At 41.5% G+C, this 19,534-nt stretch overlaps 1 protein-coding gene across 4 annotated transcripts; it reads right to left on the bottom strand.

Annotated features, from left to right (window-relative positions):
- Positions 1 to 19,395, bottom strand: PICK1 (protein interacting with PRKCA 1). Of its 4 annotated transcripts, none has more exons than XM_061639104.1 (13): positions 19,132 to 19,395; positions 16,558 to 16,651; positions 15,187 to 15,298; positions 13,190 to 13,309; positions 13,003 to 13,069; positions 12,734 to 12,823; positions 11,062 to 11,115; positions 9,989 to 10,051; positions 8,825 to 8,958; positions 7,847 to 7,939; positions 5,994 to 6,044; positions 2,940 to 3,084; positions 1 to 1,666 (listed from the first exon to the last, which is right to left on the bottom strand). In XM_061639104.1, exons 2-13 carry the CDS (start codon positions 16,596 to 16,598, stop codon positions 1,413 to 1,415), a joined length of 1,224 nt encoding a protein of 407 aa, XP_061495088.1. In that variant the 5' UTR covers positions 16,599 to 16,651; positions 19,132 to 19,395; the 3' UTR covers positions 1 to 1,412. The 4 variants fall into 4 exon arrangements, with proteins under 4 accessions (XP_061495088.1, XP_061495085.1, XP_061495086.1 ...); XM_061639101.1 differs by having other exon boundaries at positions 13,181 to 13,309; positions 19,132 to 19,394; XM_061639102.1 differs by having other exon boundaries at positions 13,181 to 13,309; positions 16,558 to 16,647; positions 19,132 to 19,394.
- Between the last annotated feature and the right edge of the window lie 139 nt (positions 19,396 to 19,534).

Below are 19,534 nucleotides of genomic sequence, written 5' to 3'. Positions count from 1 at the left end.
GAAAGTTCACATTTTTCTTTATTAGTCATACAATTTGATATGGAAAACCCCACTGAAGAGCACCCTTGACCCAGGTGGCCTTTTCTTGGTCGTTCACAAAGAAAGACACAACAGAAGACAAAAACCAAGGGGAAAAGCATATATGTCCTAAATTTAATGCTCTTATAAAGGTTTTCTCCAGTTGGCACAATCTACATGGAGTTAAGGAGAAACCAAAGGCCTCTTATTTCCAAAAGATCACTCTTACTCATCAGGGTTAAATGCCACCCCTACGGCATTAAAAATTGTAGAAAGATACAGGATTGGAAGAATTCCTCAAAGAACAAACAAGAGTTTCCACCACCCCCCCATCTTCCTTTGGTGTTGGAGGATTTATGTGGGTGAGTGGGGGAGGACACTGGTTTGGGGTATATAATGGCATCTCTGTCCTCAGAAGCAGCATTTCAGAATAAATAAAGTAAATGCATACATGTAATGAAAGTGCACGGTAGAAATCGAGACCTTTGATGCTTAAAATGGTTGTTTGATCTTTAATGTCAGCGATCTATGGCCTCATTCCAAAGATATCCCCCCATAAAATTTTTTCAAACTTAACTTCTTCTTAAATACTGTATAAGGCTTACGTTTTAGAAAAGATCATGCAGCAAAGCGCCTATGCCAGAGAGTGTAAAAGGCAGGCAGTGCAATCCTTAAGACCAGCGGGGATTGGGACCATAAACCAGGGTAGTCTAACCCCCACCCACCCCCGTTGTCAAGTTCCATATTGCCTGTCCATATACTGACCTGATCCTGATGCGGAGAATGACAGTGGTAAGACTGATTCTTCTGGATGCCCTTTAATTATTAGTCGCACAGAGGCTGACATTTCTGGCTTCAGCCAGCTCCCATTTACTATGCCACCCTTCTTGTCTAATAAGGACCATGACCAGTGGTGGGGAAGGGGCATGTTGTCAAACCCACCTACTAACAAGAACACAGCTGAAGATTAAAAGTGGAAGAGAAAGAAGGAGATAAAGCATCTTAGCCATTCTTCCTCTCCTTTTCCTTTTAGTTAATGGGAGTGTGTCCTGCACATTCATTCACAATCCCTTTGTACAGAGAGCGACAATAGGTTAGGCTCAAGAGTGTTCCCAAGCAGTTATCTTCTACCAGCCGCTTCCAGGGATGAGCAATGAGAGTTTGGGGAAAGGTCATTCAGAGTGTCAAGGAAGGGGGACATTTGTTTTTTGGAAGAAGGATTGTGCGCTTAAGCACCTTGGGCACAAGCCACCCCCAACCACCCACATCCAGAGCTGAATCTTGATTCCCTGACTGGGCTTATACAGACAGAAAAGTCACTGTGGACAAGTTGCCTAGAGAAATAGAATTTATCGGTCTCTGAAGGGATTTTCCACCTCGTCAAGTCTGTGAGTTCAGGCATCATCAATGAGTTTCTCACCATTCTCTTCCTCCTCCCTGTTGCATTCCCTGCCACCACCCCCTTCCTCTTCATCCTCATCCTCTGCACCATCCGTGAAGACATCCTTCTGGCCGTAACTTAGTGTGGTACGTGCCAGATCCACCTCGATGGGGAAGACATCAGCATCCCGCAGCACAGCATAGCAGTCATCGTAGTACTTGGAAAAGGTAGAGACAAAGCGCTGGAGCTGGAACACGATGTCTTGCACTGCAAGGGAGGACAGCCCTGGTTATGGGGTGGTGCAGCACATGCCATCCTGTCTCATTGCACAGACTTGTGTGTAGGTAGCTGCCACCGCAACTTGCAGATTCCTCACTGCTACTGCAATCCTTGTTTTTGCAGCCTGGCTTATTACCTCAAATGCTGCTGTTTTTAAAGCCATATAACAAAAGGTTTGAATGCCAAAGACTGTGGAACCAAAGCACAAAACCTTGGAAATATGCTTTGTTGAAATCAAGAGATATACTTCCATGTATAATACTAGGGCTGCACAGTGAAGAATCCAGAATGGATGAGTTCAGCCACGCAGAGTCAGCAAGTGTTTTTAGATTAAAGGAAGGACAAATGACATATGCAGGAGAAATCTCAAGGTGCAGGAAGCTCCACAACCAAATTATTGATTCCTTTTAATTCATATCTAGCCCTATTATGTACATTTAAGGTGGACTACAACATTTTGAAAGGATGTTCCCTGGTGCATCTGTCTCCCCTTCATCCAATACAAGCACACTATTTTAATTTTGCTCTACAACACCCATTAAGCTCCAAGATCCTTTCTTTAAAAAATCTTTTTAAAAAACCCACACTACAATGTCCTACTCCTGGTCTTTCACAATTTCAGCTTGGAAAGTTCCCCCAGTACAAAAACACCACTCTAATTCAACCTACCCCTCTCATTGTATTACTCTAGTGTCCTAAAGTCACCCTGCAAGATCCCTGTTTTTCCATTTCCACCAACATTAAGCTAACATTTTCATTCCACTACAGTAAATGCAAGCACGTAAGTTTCACCAAAAATAAATAAATAAAAATAAAAGTCACCACAGGAGTGATAGGTCCAGAATCTGGTTGCTTTCCTCTGCACACAAACATTCTTCTTTACATCATGACTGAGCTGGTGGGTCATAAAACGTCTGGACCTTGGTTTGCCTATTGCCCATCCTTGCACAACAGCAAAGATGCATTGGCTGAACAACTGGCACCTGGTGGTGCTGTCAGCTGCTACTGGTGCACTTCAAGAGGAGGAAAGAAGCACACACTCAGCTTTAGGCGAAACGTACTAGCATGCTTGATGGCAGGGGAACTTTTTTGGCTCTAGGGCAGGGGTAGGGATCCTGTACCCCTCCCGACGTTGTTGGAATCCAACTCCCATCAGCCCCAGCCAACATGAGCAATGGTCCAGAATGAAGGGAGTTAGAAAAGTAGGATCTACTGTACTGGAATGTACACACTAGCCTTTGAAAATGGCAACCACACTCACCATGTTTCTGGTCTAGCAGCTCCATCTTCTCAAGCACATCCTTCCTCATCTTGGCAAAGCGTGTACGTGCCTCCTGGCGGCAACGCAGGATTAAGCGGTATTCATAATTCCCAGTGCTGACCCGGTAGAGAGGCTCCCCCAGTGCCTGCCCAAAATATCACATTACTGTAGCAGCTGACCATCAATTGTGCAATGGCTTCACATATGGCTAAATACTTCCCTAATGCACCCTTGCAAACTTCAGCTTCTCACATGATAATGCTGCACCACTGGTTGGCTGACAGTCAAACATTAACAGCAATACATTCTGAGGCTTTTTTGCTTGTTTCTTTGTTTTGCTGAGGAATGAGCCGAAGCCTGGAACCCCAAGGGCAAGGCAGTCAACGTCTCAATTTAAAAAGACACATCATGAGGCCAATCACATGGTAAATAGGATCAAGAAACAAACCAATGATCTCTACAAACTGGAATGGATGTTAATACTTCACTCTCACTGAAATGAACTATGTGTTTATTCCACAGTTTTAGAAGCATGCATGCAAGCAGTTATTGAAAGGACTTTCCACCATAGCATGCATACACACTCCCAGTAAACAAGTGTGCTTGAAACGTTGGTCCCTGCTTCCCCCCCCCTCCTGTAGTTTCTCTCATTCCCTCAGCTACAACCAGTTTGGAAGGAAGGAGGTAAGCAATGCCTGCTATGAACCTGGGGCTCAAAAAACCCCAGCTCAGAAAACTTTCCTTTTTATTAGACAAACACAAGAATGACTCTCCAGCTGCTTACCAGCACTGAACTTTTCTGGCAGTCACCAAGTGATGTGGCTTTTGGCTGAAGTCTGAGACAAAACTGTGTGCTGGAGGTTATGGCTGCTGTTAGAGGCAATGAACAACTAGAGAAGGTATATTTGTATTAGACACCACTGGATTTGTTATCTATCTGGAGTCTGTATCAGGAGCAGCCAATGTGGTGCCCTCCAGATGTTGCTGGAATACAACTCCCATCATCCATAACCATTGATTAGGGCTATGTGTGTTATGTGCCTTCAAGTCGATTATGACTTATGGCAACCCTATGAATCAGCGACCTCCAACAGCATCTGTTGTATACCACCCTGTTCAGATCTTGTAAGTTCAGGTCTGTGGCTTCCTTTAGGGAATCAATCCATCTCTTGTTTGACGTTCCTCTTTTTCTACTCCCTTCTACTTTTCCCAGCATTATTGTCTTTTCTAGTGAATCATGTCTTCTCATTATGCGTCCAAAGTATGATAACCTCAGTTACATCATTTTGGCTTCTAATGATAGTTCTGGTTTAATTTGTTCTACCACCCAATTATTTGTCTTTTTTGTGGTCCATGGTATGCGCAAACTCCACATTTCAAATGAGTTGATTTTTCTCTTATCCGCTTTTTTCACTGTCCAACTTTCACATCCATATATAGAGATCAGGAATACCATGGTCTGAATGATCCTGACTTTGGTGTTCAGTGATACATCTTGGCATTTGAGGACCTTTTCTAGTTTTCTCATAGCTAACATCCCCAGTCCTAGCTTTCTCCTGATTTCTTGACTATTGTCTCCATTTTGGTTAATGACTGTGCCAAGGTATTGATAATCCTTGACTAGTTCAATGTCCTCATTGTCAACTTTAAAGTTACATAAATCTTCTGTTGTCATTACTTGAGTCTTCTTGATGTTCACCTGTAGTCCTGCTTTTGTGCTTTCCTCTTTAACTTTCAACAGCATTCGTTTCAAATCATTACTGGTTTCTGCTAGTAGTATGGTATCGTCTGCATATCTTGTTATTGATATTTCTCCCTCCAATATTCACACCTCCTTCAATAGCACCTTCTGTATGATATGTTCTGCATATAGATTAAACAAATAGGATGATAAAATACACCCGTCTCACACCCTTTCCGACTGGGAACCAGTCAGTTTCTCCGTATTCTGTCCTTACAGTAGCCTCTTGCCCAGGTTGCGCATCAGAACAATCAGATGCTGTGCATCCCCATTTCTTTTAAAGCATTCCATAGTTTTTTGTGATCTATACAATCAAAGGCTTTGCTGTAATCTATAAAGCACAGGGTGATTTTCTTCTGAAATTCCTTGGTCCGTTCCATTATCCAACGTATGTTTGCAATATGATCTCTGGTACCTCTTCACTTTCTAAATCCAGATGCCAACATTTGGCATTTCTTGTTCCATATATGGTAAGAGCCTTTGTTGTAGAATCTTGAGCATTACTTTACTTGCATGGGATATTAAGGCAATAGTTTGATAATTACTGTATTCCCTGGGATCCCCTTTCTTTGGAATTGGGGTGTAAATTGAACGCTTCCAGTCTGTGGGCCATTGTTTTATTTTCTAATGTGGTCCAAAAACAGCTGGAGGGTACCATGTTGGCTGGTCTATATGGTGATGATCAAATGTTTGTCAACATGTTTCTTCAATTGTATTAAATAAAACTTGAATTATCCACATCTGCAGAATTCTGCATTAAGTCAAGGTACTGGGAATTTGAACGGTTGATTGCCCTCTTCTCTACATTATTTGGAAAAAGGACTGGCATATGTCACTGCATGGCATGCAAAACCTAATTAGTAGTTGAAGTCAAACAAGAGACTACCAGTCCAACTCAAACATATGTGCAGGTGTGCAAACATATGTTAATTATTCAAATTTGATTTCATTTGTATATTGTTTTATTGCTAATGTTAACTGGCAGCTGGGCAACGTACACAATTTAAAATAAATATAAAATAAATAGTACATATTTTGAGAAGAAGTAACATCAAGCTAACTGACCATAGTGGTTGACGTACGTTCTAATCTTAGCCCTTTTACTGACTTCCTCTAATGCACAATTTAAGAGTCAGTGAAAACTGACACTATCATCAATAAATGATTTAGAACACCATTTTGGTGAGCATGCACATAGTACACCCACCCCTGCATTTAAGTCTATGGAAGCAGGCAAGCACATGGTGGGAGCGTCTATGCGCAAGGCTGCACCATGAAGTAAGCAGCCTACACGCTAGAGCTCCAGTACTTACAATGCAGCTGTATTCCTCATCATCCATCTCCTTCACCTTGAGACAGTAAGACTGAAATGGAATAAGACATACACAGTGTTACAAACTACTCCTACCATCCAGATAAACAGACTGGGACATGCTTCTAAGCAGAATGGACGGAACTGGATATTTAGTTTCTTTCTAATTTTTCCAACTTTAAGTCCAGTTTGTCCCATTTCTAGTTCAAATGTGTGAATTCTTCTGGAAAAAAAATCCCATGAAAATTCTTATGTATTTCGGTGTGCATTTCTCCTTATATATACATTATTGTTCACAATTTTGTCATTCATTTTTCTGCAAGCAATTTTCTCTAATATAGTTTTGTACATTATTTTCACCAATGTATGCATTTTTGGCAAGAGAACTGCAGCACAAAATTTGGAGAAGTATGCCTTTTGAAAGATAGCTGTGTTTTAGTTTCATTATTGTTTTGGGAAGTGCAAATTAGGTACATTGGCATTATAATGCAAAGCCAATGAATTTCTCCTCTACTCACAAGTAACCAGAACTGCATGCAAAGGTTTAGATTAGTGTCCAGACTTTAAGCCATGTGTATATGAGAGAGAGAGAGAGGAGGGGGGGGAGAGAGTGTGTGAGAGAGAACAGTCATTACACAAGCATCAACAGCATTGCTTGCAACTGCAGCATCATTCCAGTTTAAAGATAAAAAATTAAGATTGACCATTTTTGCTTGCAAATCTGAATTTATATCAAAGAAGAGGGTGAGATTATTACAACAGTACCCATAATGTGTATGTGCTAGGAGGTGGGGTAGGGTGAGGATATAGGAAGGGGGGGAAACTTTGAAAAAAAAACTTTTTTAAAAAAATGCATGCTAGTGTGGGAACTTCATCTAAGACGTGCAGAGTAAATACAGAAGAAAAAATAGTGGTTGAAAGAATATGTAAAAAAATAAGTTAGATGTTGCTTCTCCAGTAGTCAGACGGTAATTAGGATAAATCACACACACATATCAAGGAATGTAAACCCTGAAGAAGGAGGTGGCAGTTCACAACATATCCCCCAAAAAGCCAAGGAAATGAAAAGGAATTAAATGGAAATAAGATGTGTGCCTGAATAAGAGGAAACATTCCCTATTCAAAGCCAGTTCTTAAGTCCCAACCTTTGTGTTGTGATGGAGAGGCTGTCAGAAAGATGCACCCCCTGCAGTTGTGGAGTGGCACTTATATTTGCATGGCCCTATTATCTTCACTAAGGCATTGTCATATCCACTTGTGTTATGCTGTAACTCTTGTTTTCATTTTAAAGTGGGAAAACAAGCAGCCCTGAAGGGAATGGTACCCTGTTTACCTACCAACAATGTGCTGTGAATACGACTGCAATCATATTGCCCAAGCTGCTCCTTTTGGGAGCTGCTATTCTGGTGGTGCCAGCTTCCCTTGGCTTGATATATCTGATCTGGGAGTTGAAGACAAAGCCACTGATAAGCACCTTGCATGAAATGTATACTCATTCTGAATGCTTCTGTGACTTTCCATTTTAAGAAGCTAGAACTGAACAAACAGATCATTTTATAACTGATCATCTCCCCCTTGTTCAATTCCAGCAGAGCACCTGGGACCAGCCATTATCAGGATTTTAGGCTAAATGGACTGCTGTTTTGAGCATTCTTAACCTGGCTCAAAATGCTTTTACAGGACAGTAAACTGGAAGGAAAGGAGGTTGTTTTGTTTAAATAAAAGCAAAGCAAAGCAAACATTTAAAATGATATTGAAAATAACATGGCTGGAGATAATTTCAGACTCTAGGCCTCATCATGATTTTCTAAAGGGAGTATTTTTATTTAACAACAACAACAACGAGCAGTTTACCAAATACTCAAACTTGACATCCAAATATTTCTTGATAGTTAGCCTTGTATCAGGAATGGCTTTGTTCAGGTAAGTGTTCAGGTCAGTCAGCATCTGTAAGGAAAGGGCAATAGTGAAAAACAGAACAAAACAGAACAGACAAGATTCTTCTGCATCCAACAAGGCTAGTAATCTCAAGAAGTTTACTAGGAAATGATTTGTGGACATCATCACTTCCGTCAGCTCTAAGCATAGAGTTAAACCCTAGATGCACAATGGAGCAGCTCTCTCACTAAGTGACCTTGATGCCACATTTGTGGCTAGTTTGGAATCCAATCTGATGGAAGTTATGCTCATTGGTCCTGTTGTTGGGCTAATCTAAAGCTATATTAAATTCAACATGCACCCCTGTCTCAGTTCAAGGCATTCCAAGCCTGTGAACCCCATCCTGACTCTAAATCTGACTTCTTCTGTTCTTATGAATGTTGATCTCAGTACCTGCCTAGCTGGGAGATGATATGGAGAGAGAACAGACTGTATGAAGAGCCCTACATGCTGGTCAGCAAAGGGCTGTACCACACTTGGCCTAATTGTACTCCTTAATCAACCCAAACTCTTACTCCTTTTATCAAGCCTTGTTTGCCTCTCCTCACTTTTGTCCTCTGTGGGAGAGCCCTCTAGGGTTCTGACAGTGTTACTTCAGAACTCTGTAAAATATCTCAGGCACTGTGTACGTCTCAAGTTTGGTCTGCAAGAAATCTAACAGGTCTATAAGAGAGACATCAGCATTGTCATATTCAGTTTAAAAAAAACACCCACCAATTTAACCAAGTACTTTCACTAGAAACTTCCTTTGTAAAGAGTTACTTTTAATTATTTTGTACACGACAGGTAAGGCAGTTTCTGGACCCCTAGATTCCAGAAAATAGACTCTGATTTCACTCCCCACACCCCAACCACTGAAGCATACTCCTTTCCTCCTGGGTTATGTTCCTTTACCGGTTTGATAGTTTTAAGTAGGCGGATTCCAAACTTCTCAATGCTGCGATGGGCATCGGCAAATTTCACAAACGCTTCACTAGCAGTTGGCTGAGGCTCCCGTACACCAATGACTGAGAAAACATCACCAAATGCTGGACACAAAAAGCAAAATATACAACTGGGGACTGTACCAAAATCACAGGTGCATTTTCAGGCATCATTATCATTCTGGACTATTTCCCCATTTCAGTTAATGTTCATTACTATAGTATAAAAGTTATGCTTGTATTACTTTAAATGTCACCACACCCCTGCCAACAAGTGCAGAAGACATTCTCCCACCTCTCTACCCTGAATGGTGGTCTATACTGCCCTAAGACTAGACTTGGATGCAACCCCACAGGTATCCTTCTAGCTCACCACAATCAGTCATTTCTTTCATGTCCTGCCTCCAGTGACACTGACAAGGCTTTCTTCCAAGCAGTTTTAAAAAACTGTTCAGGTTTTTAAAAATTCAAGTGTTATTGTACTGACATGGCTTTTTTAATGAAAACAAAAACTCCCCCTCTCCTTTTTAGAACAGCAGCAATTATAGCAGGGAAATCAGGTGGATGGATGAAACTGATAAAGCTTTCCCTTGAATCTGTCAGTTTCACTAGAGAGCAAAGAAGAGAAACAATGAAGGAAATCTATGTTGGCAAAACTGACAAGACTTCCTTCCTCCATAGGCAGCACAGGATGGAGAGGTTAAAAGGTGAGAAAAGCTAATCTCAAATGTGTGCAATTTTACGAGCAAAGACCTAAAAATGTACTTCAGACAGATTGTAGAACACATATGTTCACAGGTGATGCAAACAGCACAGGACAACTGAAAGGAGATTATAAAACCGTATTTTGGAATGGCACATCTATCAATTTAAAAAGCTGATACATGTACATTTAAAATACACACAGGCCAACAGCAGGAGAAAATCTCAAAAGGATTTTAGTTGTTAGCGTGCACATTGGAGAGAAGCAAATCCCAAAACACACTTTACAAACTATCAGTGTTAGTTCCCACAATCTTTATGACTGTCTTGTAGAACATTCTAACATTCTCAAGATCTAAGGTAAGATATTTCCTGCCGACAGCAGCATGGCTCATGATTTGGTCATAATCTGAAAGTCTGCTGGTCTGTTTACCTCTGTGAGTCTGAGATAGTTCAAAGAAAGCTCTGAGGAGACTCTTTGTGTGTTCCGTCATGCCTAGACAAAAGTGGGGGGGAAACACAAAATTCACTATGGGCATGGGATATCCTGTTGCTTTTAAGTTCAGCACATTAACATCAAACCAGACATTTGGGAGAAGAAAACAAAGACAAAATGTGGTTGGGGGCAGCCCCCACTGACTTCATATTTTGTATCATGAGGAAACTGCAGCCAATGCTAGTTCTCATGACTGAGACTGTCTGCAGGAAAGTCTGCGTAGCAAGAGCAGTATTGACCTGGATGTTATTATCTGCTCTGCCCCTGGATTGTACGTGTGTATGCATGCATGTATGCATATGCAAATGCTTCTGGGCACCAGAACAAAGGCAACAGCTGTGGGCAACACTAGAGATTATTAGTCCTCTGGCATAGGACAAGGGAGTTTGTTGGTTTGTTTGAGGGTGAAAGATCTACATTACCTGTCCCCACTGAAAAAAACTTTGCAAGCCCTCTTAAAGATTTAAATGGTGAAGAGGCAGCATATGAATCTGCTAAATAAATAAATGTGGTCTCTTATCTATCATGCATATATTAGGGATAGCACCCTGGGCTGAATATAAGCTTATCTGCCATCGGGATGGGATAAAGATAAAGGTGTCCCTGCACTTGTAGTGCGAGTCGTTTCCGACTCTTAGGGTGACGTCTTGCGACGTTTACTAGGCAGACCATATATATGGGGTGGGATTGCCAGTTCCTTCCCCAGCCTTTATTTACCCCCCAGCATATGCCAGGTACTCATTTTACCGACCACGGATGGATGGAAGGCTGAGTGGACCTCGACCCCCTTTCCCGGAGATTCGACTTCCTCCTTCCGTTGGAATCGAACTCCAGCCGTGAGAGAGCTTTCAGCTGCATTACCGCCGCTTACCACTCTGCGCCACGGAGGATCTTGCATCGTGCATGCAAAACACTCAATCTCTCAAGAAATCATCATCAATATGAGCCCCAAGACACAAACCCCTTTCCATGTTTCAAAGCAAGGAGAAGGGGAAAAAAGGTGGATTTACCTTTGTATAGTTCTGCAGTCCTCTCCAGCTCCTCCAATCTCTTTACCAGTCCATCTACAAAAAGGACAAGAGGCAGGGGTTTATTATAATACTGAAGTAATTCCAGGAGCACAGTCCCATGCCATAAGAGTGGAAATCCACTAATTGGGGTTTCCATTGCCAACACTCTCACAAATGCACATTCATGTTACAGATTTAGCAACTGGCAACAAGGCATCTAAAACAAATGTGAAATTGCAGGTGTATATGCTGTAAAGAGAATGAAAAGAGAATGAAAAATGACAAAACAGTCGTGTCCAGACAGAGAACCACCAAGAGTGTGAACAGAGGCAAAGCAAGTGACAAAGAGGAAGAGACAAGTTGTTACATAGACTTTGGTGCAGAAAAACATTGCCCCGGGCTAAAGAAGAGGGCCCTAAAATAATACATCTTTTCACTAACTCTAGAGAAAGAATATTTGGGTTCTCCCTTTCATCAAATTTCAGTCAACCTTTGTTGCTTCAGGAACACATGAGGCCATGGTCAGCCTTGTGACTTGGATGTACTCACAAAGTGGCTCCAATTATATGAACTGGCACCTCCATGTGGGTACTGTACATGCTGCTGCTGTGACTTCCACAACAGCACTAACTCCGAAAAGTATGAAGGAGCCAGAGCCTTCAGTAAACCAGCCCTAAGAGTACAATGCATAGCACCATTCTCACAATTTGGGAATTTTTAAAAAGTGTTCTTAGCTTTATTAAAATCAAAATCACTTCTGTCAAAGAAATGCAACCACATCCAAGACCATGGTAACTTCACTACAGCACACATAGTTTATGGCACCATGACCGAATCAAACAACAGTTGAAAATTTGTATTAATTTTTTATAGCATTGCCAGTAAGTTTCTAGGGGAACATCATCCTTCCAAGACTGTTCTGTGTGGACATTAGTCTTCAGTCAGGGAGTCTCAAAGCTATTTATGCTCATGTGACACTCTTAGGATTTCCTATGGAACAATAAGCAACCCAAAATAAACTAAATACGACTAATATCAGGATGAAAACTGTCGTACAAGGGCCATCACCTGAAACTGAATACCATAATACTGTCTCTCAATCATAGAATAAAAAAAGGGAAGTAGGATCATCCACACATCAGGACCCCACAGATTAACCCAACTACCCCAGACCACAGTTTGTCAGAAGCAGAAAGCAGGGACACCAAAGCAAGTTGGCCTATAAAGCAGACACTACCAGATTTCAAGCAAGAAGCCAATCTAAAAGGTATAAAGGGTAACAGCAGCAACAGCATATCACACCAAAGTGTTCAAACACTTTGCAAATATTATCTCAGTAATCCTTGGAACAGTGCTGTAACTTATCCCCACACTGGAGATGAGGGGCTAAAGCTGAGACATAGTATTTGAACTGGTTCATAGCTCATTACTTAGCAACTGCACTACAGCACTCTGGGAGGAAGGGTGGGATATAAATTTAATAAATAAATAATAATACAGAAGCTCTCAAATGCCATAAAATTATGCATCAAGAAAAGACATCTCCAATGATGCTAAAGGCCACTTTCAGGAAAATGCACATTTTGTAAATGTGCAGGACCACTAACAATCCATTGGTATAGTCACTGCACACAAAGGGCAAATGTGAAGCTCCTCCTTGCAGGCTACTTACCATTGCAGAGGATAGCTCGGCTCAGCCCCAAGGCATCTGCTGTCCCTGAGCTCAAGTTCTCCACCAGGCGGTGCTTCACTTTCTTCAGCACTGTATTCCAGGAAAAAAACACAATTCCAAGAGCAGAGTCATTTCTCTGTGCACATCGCACAACAATTATACTTCATCTAGTCAGACAGAGCCTAACTGAGAGGAAGTCATAACTGGGCTAACTAAAAGAACAGAAAAGTCTGCATTATAAGGAAAAGTTAGAAGCTAGCATGACATACCAATATCTAATGTCTTTCCCTGCTTCGGATCAGCCTGGAGTTTGTTGTAGTGCATCGTCACTTCTCCCTGGAACAGCAAAACCCAGAGCTGTTGTTCCACAGTTAAGAGGAAGGGGTGACATCCACTGAAAAGGAGCAATTGATACTTTGATTCTGACAACCCCTTCCTACCTCTCACCTTCACTACCTGTATCATTTTGGCCACTTCTACTTTAGTTTTTCCTTTGACTGACTTCCCATCCACGCCTGTGATTTCATCACCAGCTGCCAAAGTTCCATCTTGAGCTGCAGGAGTGTTATCAAAAACCTAAGGAGAAACACACAAAGCAGGGCAAAGCTGATGAAAGGAGTAAGGAACCAGAATGGCAACCCATCATTGTTTTCATGACACTTTGCTCATCTTATTTATAAGAAGCTTTTAATTCTCAAAGATGCCACTTACACCAACTTCATAAGCAGTTTTTTTTATTGTTGCACACTTGTACAAGGGTATCATATCATGATCAAACCGTAACATTTTTCTTCATTTAGGCCCCACCTGCACAATATATTTAAAGCAATACTTGTTGTTATGTGCCTGCAAGTCAATTACAACTTATGGTGACCCTATGAATCACTGACCTCCAAGAGCATCTGTCATGAACAACCCTGTTCAGATCTTGCAAGTTCAGGTTTGTCACTTCTTTTATGGAATCAATCCATCTCTTGTTTTGTCTTCCTCTTTTTCTACTCCCTTCTGTTTTTCCCAGCATTATTGTCTTTTCTAGTGAATCAGGTCTTCTCATGATGTGTCCAAAGTATGATAACCTCCATTTCATCATTTTAGCTTCTAGTGGTAGTTCTGGTTTAATTTGTTCTAACACCCAATTATTTGTCTTTTTCGCAGTCCATGGTATGCACAAAGCTCTTCTCCAACACCACATTTCAAATTAGTTGATATTTCTCTTATCTGCTTTTTTCACTGTCCAACTTTCACATCCATACATAAAGATCGGGAATACCATGGTCTGAATGATCCTGACTTCGGTGTTCAGTGATACATCTTTGCATTTGAGGATCTTTTCTAGTTCTTTCATAGTGGCCCTCACCAGTCCTAGCCTTCTTCTGATTTCTTGACTATTGTCTCCATTTTGGTTAATGACTGTGCAGAGGTATTTATAATCATTGACAAGTTCAATGTCCTCATCATCAACTTTAAAGTTACATAAATCTTCTGTTGTCATTACTTTAGTCTTCTTAAAGCAATATATACAACTTTAATCAGCCAAAGCTGTTAAGGGGTTGGGAGTTGTTACAAGAGCCCTATTCCTCTCATGGATCTACAATTCCCAGAGTTCCCCAGAATTGTTAAACTATTCTGGGAACTGTAGCTCTATGAGGGGAGTAGAAGTCTCCTAACAACTCTCAGCATCCTTAACAAACTACCGTTCCCAGGATTTTTGGGGGGAAGCCATGACTGTTTAAAGTGGTATATACTGTGTTAAGTGTATAGTGAAGATGGGGCCTTAAAGAAACATAATTATCCCAAGAAGAATACCTCTGACCCTGCATTTCTCTATACTGAAAAACTGACATTGGAGACCAATAATAAACATCTCTAGGATGCCATCTGCTCACATAAGATTGCTCAAATCACACTGCCTCATTTCAAATTAAAAATTGCTGTTTTCCACATTCCACACCACACTATTTGTGTAGGTCCAACAATCCCAGTTCATCAGAAACAGAAAGAAAAGTCCTTGGTGTCACTTGCAAAAACATTCACAGCTCTTGCAACCTGTCTCTGGACCCTGCCATTTTCCCTTTGCGCTGCATCCAGGGCAGGATTTCTTTTAGATCACACACATGAAATTCAACGGGCTTAATATTATCCTTCTCTACCAGTCCATGAAATATTTGTCTTTTAAAGGAAAAAAGAGAAAATAATGACATCTGGCCGAAACACCAGTAGACATATGAAGTTAGTTTCCCAGACCTGCCACTCAAAGTGACCTGAGACAGACAGACGGGCATTCTAAAAGGTAATGTTTGTGCATTTATATGCAAGGCTTTTGCTGGAAGAGTTCCAATGAAACTAAGAATTGCACTCTGTTCAAAACTGTAAGGTCCAACCTTACCCTCTATGCAATCCTAACTGTCCTTCTCTTTCTAAGGATAAAATGTTCCTTTTCCAATAACACCAACCTGAACTATATAGAGGCAAGGACAGTACTGAGCTCCTCCACCAATGCTGATTCCAATCAGATTTTGAGAGTCCTTTTTCAGGGTCACTGTCCCAGGCACAGTGGGAATCCCCCTAGAATAAAACAGAGGTACAGAATTTTGCATAAATTAAAAACTGCTACCATCAGCCAGTCGCCTCTGCTTTTCCCACCAAAGATATATGGATGCAGATTCTGATATGGTAATTCCAGAAAAGAATTCTGGGACCTGTAGTTTATCCCTCACAGAGATGCAGTTTCCAGCACCCTTAACAAGCAAAACATTCTCAGGATGTGCTTTAAATGTATGGTATGTACACAGCCTAAATCATCCTAAGGAATCTCCATTAGACTAGCATACCAATACCAGTGGTTTACAATCAACAGATGCTACAAAGCATCCTTTTAAATCGTGTGCGTGTGTGTATGTTCATCACCTTTCCCCCAAAATCTGCTGATGTGTGCTAGCAGCTTGTCAGAGTGAGAGATCAAGATTGGACAAAATTTGTCATTTCTACACCCGGACAGTGGTGCAGTTAGGTAATTTTAGATGCTGGACATAATTATCTTACCGGGAGCCCCCTCTATAGGCAGTAACATGTATTACTTCACTTCAAAATATGGTAAGCCAGCCTTGCTGCATTTTGGAACCTTCTTGCTCACTCTGCTGAGTGGGGTTCTGGACCTCTGTCCCAAAGTCCGGTCCTGATGACACCACTGCACCCAGCTGGTCATGAGTATGCCTACAGTAGAAACTCCTAGTAAGATTATGCACACGATTAATTTACCATACTCTCATCCAATCCAAATAGGAAGAAACGTCCTCATGAACTGAATTAAACCCTAAAATTAAGTAATCTGCAAATTAGCTCTAAATCCAACTCTCTAAGTATATTCCACAGGGTTATTGTGAAATATCCCAGGCTACTAACCCTGATGGATATGTTTTACCTCCACTGTCGGAGGCAGTATGCTTATAAATACCAGTTGCTAGAAATCGCAGAAGGGGAGAGTGCTGTTGCACTCAGGTTCTGCTTGTTGTGTGAATCTGGTTGGCCACTGTGAGAACAGGATACTGGACTAGATGGGCCACTGGCCTGATCCAGCAGGGCTCTTCTTATGTTCTTATTTTTTAGTGTGCTCATTCCACTTTTTTCCAATCTAAGGTCTATTTCTGTGAGGTGCTGTCTAAAAAAATGACAGTACTAATTCCTTATGGGCTCCTAATGGGAGGAAGGGTGGCATATAAATCAAATAATAAACAAATAATAAATAAATTAAATATATAAGCTCCTCCCCCTTTTAAAAATACACATCTATTAAGAAAAAAAGGAAAGAGAAGCAAAACTCTTACAGCTTGTCCTCTTCAATGTCATAGTCCAAGTCTGCAAACATTGTTCCAAATTACTGATGGCTTCTTATGAGAGACTTTGATTGTCCCAAACTACCTAGAAAGAAGAAAAACCCACCACAATGAATAAATATATCTCATAAATGAGGGAATATCCATCTCCTTTTCTCTTGCCTAAGCTCTAGCTTTTGTAGAGGAAGCTTCTTCAGTTTGTCCCCTTTTACTATAGAAGGTAAATGATGGAGAGAAGGAAGCTTCTGCCTTCCCAAACACAACTTTTTTTTGTTCAATAACATAGCAACGCTTAGAATAAAATATTAAGTGTCAGAAAGCTTAGAGGTAATATTAGCTGTGACTTGCTGCCTCTGAAACCTTTATGCCTAAGAACTGACTTGCTACCTCTGACAGCTCTCTGCTGCCTCAGTTTCAAATTGATTTGCTGCTGCTCTCTGTTTTAAACTATTTTTAAATGTTTTAATTATATTGTATTATTAATGTGTTTGCTCTTTGGGGAGGAAGGGTGTGATATAAATTTAATAAACAAACAAATAAAGAAATGTGAGTTGTGGATTTTATAACAGCACTGTTCTGGTTGGAATTTGTTGTTTGAGTATAGATTTTTGTTGGTTTTAAAATCCTGTAAACTGTCTAGAGAACTTTGGTCCTAGGGCTGCCTATAAAATGAATCAAATCAATTAATAAAGTGCTCCAGAGCGCACACGAGCACACATCACAGCACTACACAAACTGTGCTTCTCAATCCCAGTGTTCAAAGCAACATCTCAATCGGCTCTAATCGTCTGGTAGTTCCACAACGTGCACAGAATGGATGCAATACAATATTAACAGCACAAAACAGTTTCTCAGTGATATAATGATTCCATGGTTCCCACATTAGTTAATTTCTTATACACAGAGGTCCATATTCATGTACCAGCATGAATATATTTTGTAGCTCAGCCATGACAACGTCAGTGAACGTTTTGGCCTGTCATATACCTATTTCACAGACAGGAGGCTGCTTTCACTAGGGATGTTCCATTTTTATTTATCTAGCATTGCTTGTGCATGTGAAACTAATGGAAAGGCTTAAAAATACATTTAAACATTACATTTCCCCAATGTTTATTTTGTGTTAACCAAATAATTCCAAAGTTCAAGGAGGGCTGCCTTATCCTGAATCAGATGCTAGTCTATCTAGCCCAGTACTGGTGACTCTGACTGGCAGCAGCTCCCAGAGTCTTAAGCAGATTAATTTCCCAGCCCATTTACCCGATTCTTTATCTGAGAGGTAGGGAACCTGTAGCCCACTAGATGTCATTGGACTCCAACTCCCATCAGCCTCAGCCAGAATGGCCAGTGGCCAGGGATGATGGGAGCTGGAGTCCAGCAACATCAGCAGAGAGCCATAGGTTCCCTCATCCATGTTCAATACCTTTCCAAGAGATAAAAGATAGGCAGTGATTTACCAGGGCAGGAACCATAAAATAGAACTGTCCCTGATAAACACTCCAGCTTTCTATATAGAATTCAGTGGCATATGAGAGAGAGAGAGAGAGACTGAACCTGACAAGGATAGCTAGGTATGGATAAGGTCACAAACTTTTTTTAACCAACCTTTAACTTTACTTTTGACTTCAACTTGACATGCAGACATTATTAATTTATTTTCTTCCAGTTATATCCTGCCTTCCCTCTGTCATGGAAGCCAAGGTAGTATACATTTGGTTTCCAGATGGTCAGCCATCCAGGCACTGACTGAACCCAGATCTGCTTAGCTTCAGCAAGGTGGTGGTGGCCTCATGGGCCTTCAGACCATAACCTGGGATCATTAGCAGCCATGCTGAGAAAAGCTTCATTGGCCAATTTCTGACTATTAAAGCCAGTGTGGGGCAGCAGTAAGAGTGTTAGTGTAGGACTAGGAAGAACCAGATTCAAATCCTCACTCAGTCATGAAGCTCATTGGATGGCCTTCAACCAGTCACTATCTCTCTCAGCCTAAATAAATGTTTTGAAGACAAAGGGGGGGGGTAGCACTTATGACGTATGTTAGCTTGAGCTCCTTGGAGGAAAGGTGGGGAAGAGATAAACAAGTAATAGTAGTGCTAATAGATGTAAGATGTATGGTTTTTTCCCTCCTAGTCAGTTGGCAACCAAAGTAAAGGAAATCACACAGGGATCACCTGTCAGAGCTCTGAACTTGAGGCTAGAATCACTAGCTGGGTTTTTCTGGCAGAGATGTGAACAGGTTCTTTCTGTGAGTGGCAAGGCTGGGGAGAACTATGTATCAGTTATTAGATATTTATCACACCTTTTCTCCAAGGAGCTTAAGGTAGCTGTATTTATTTATTTCGAATGTTTACAAACTGCCAAACATCACAATAATAATAAATACACTATGGTGCCATCTCCATTTTGTCTTCACAACAACCCTATGGGGTAGGCTAGGGAAAGTTGCGAGGCTTCCCTCCCGCCATAGGTACGCTGGAAGCTCCCTTTTAAACCCCCCGGAGCGGAGCAGTTGCCTCAGCAATCTCGCAATGGATTGGGTTGGGGGTTGTCTGCTTTTTCCCTCACCGGAAGCACCTGGCTCGAGCTCAGCATCCGCATCCACTTGATCGTCTTCTTCTTCTTCGTCTCTACCTGTCAAGCCAAGAGGCAGCCCCGTGGATTCTCCACGTCAGTGCCAAACCTCGCCGGAAGCCTCCGCCCACTTTGCTTGAATAGCCCCGCCTTCTTTGATGTCTAGGTTGCTGCTGCTGCAGGCTGTCGAGGAGCTTAGCAGGGAAGAGGAACCGAGCCCAGTCATTTCTCGCGATACTTCACTCGAACGGCGTGAACTGGCGTCAGAATGGGAGGGGTGAGCGAGAAGCAGTTGGTTGCCGCAGTAACACAAACCGAACATGTGACGTCACAACGAGAGGGCGGGAGAGTGAGCGAAGGGGTGTGTGGGAGAAGCATAGGTGTCTCCAGGTGCTGA

The sequence above is a fragment of the Rhineura floridana genome, chromosome 8 (assembly GCF_030035675.1).
Source record: "Rhineura floridana isolate rRhiFlo1 chromosome 8, rRhiFlo1.hap2, whole genome shotgun sequence".
Classification (NCBI taxonomy): domain Eukaryota; kingdom Metazoa; phylum Chordata; class Lepidosauria; order Squamata; family Rhineuridae; genus Rhineura; species Rhineura floridana.
This window is presented reverse-complemented; position numbering and strand designations above follow the sequence as displayed.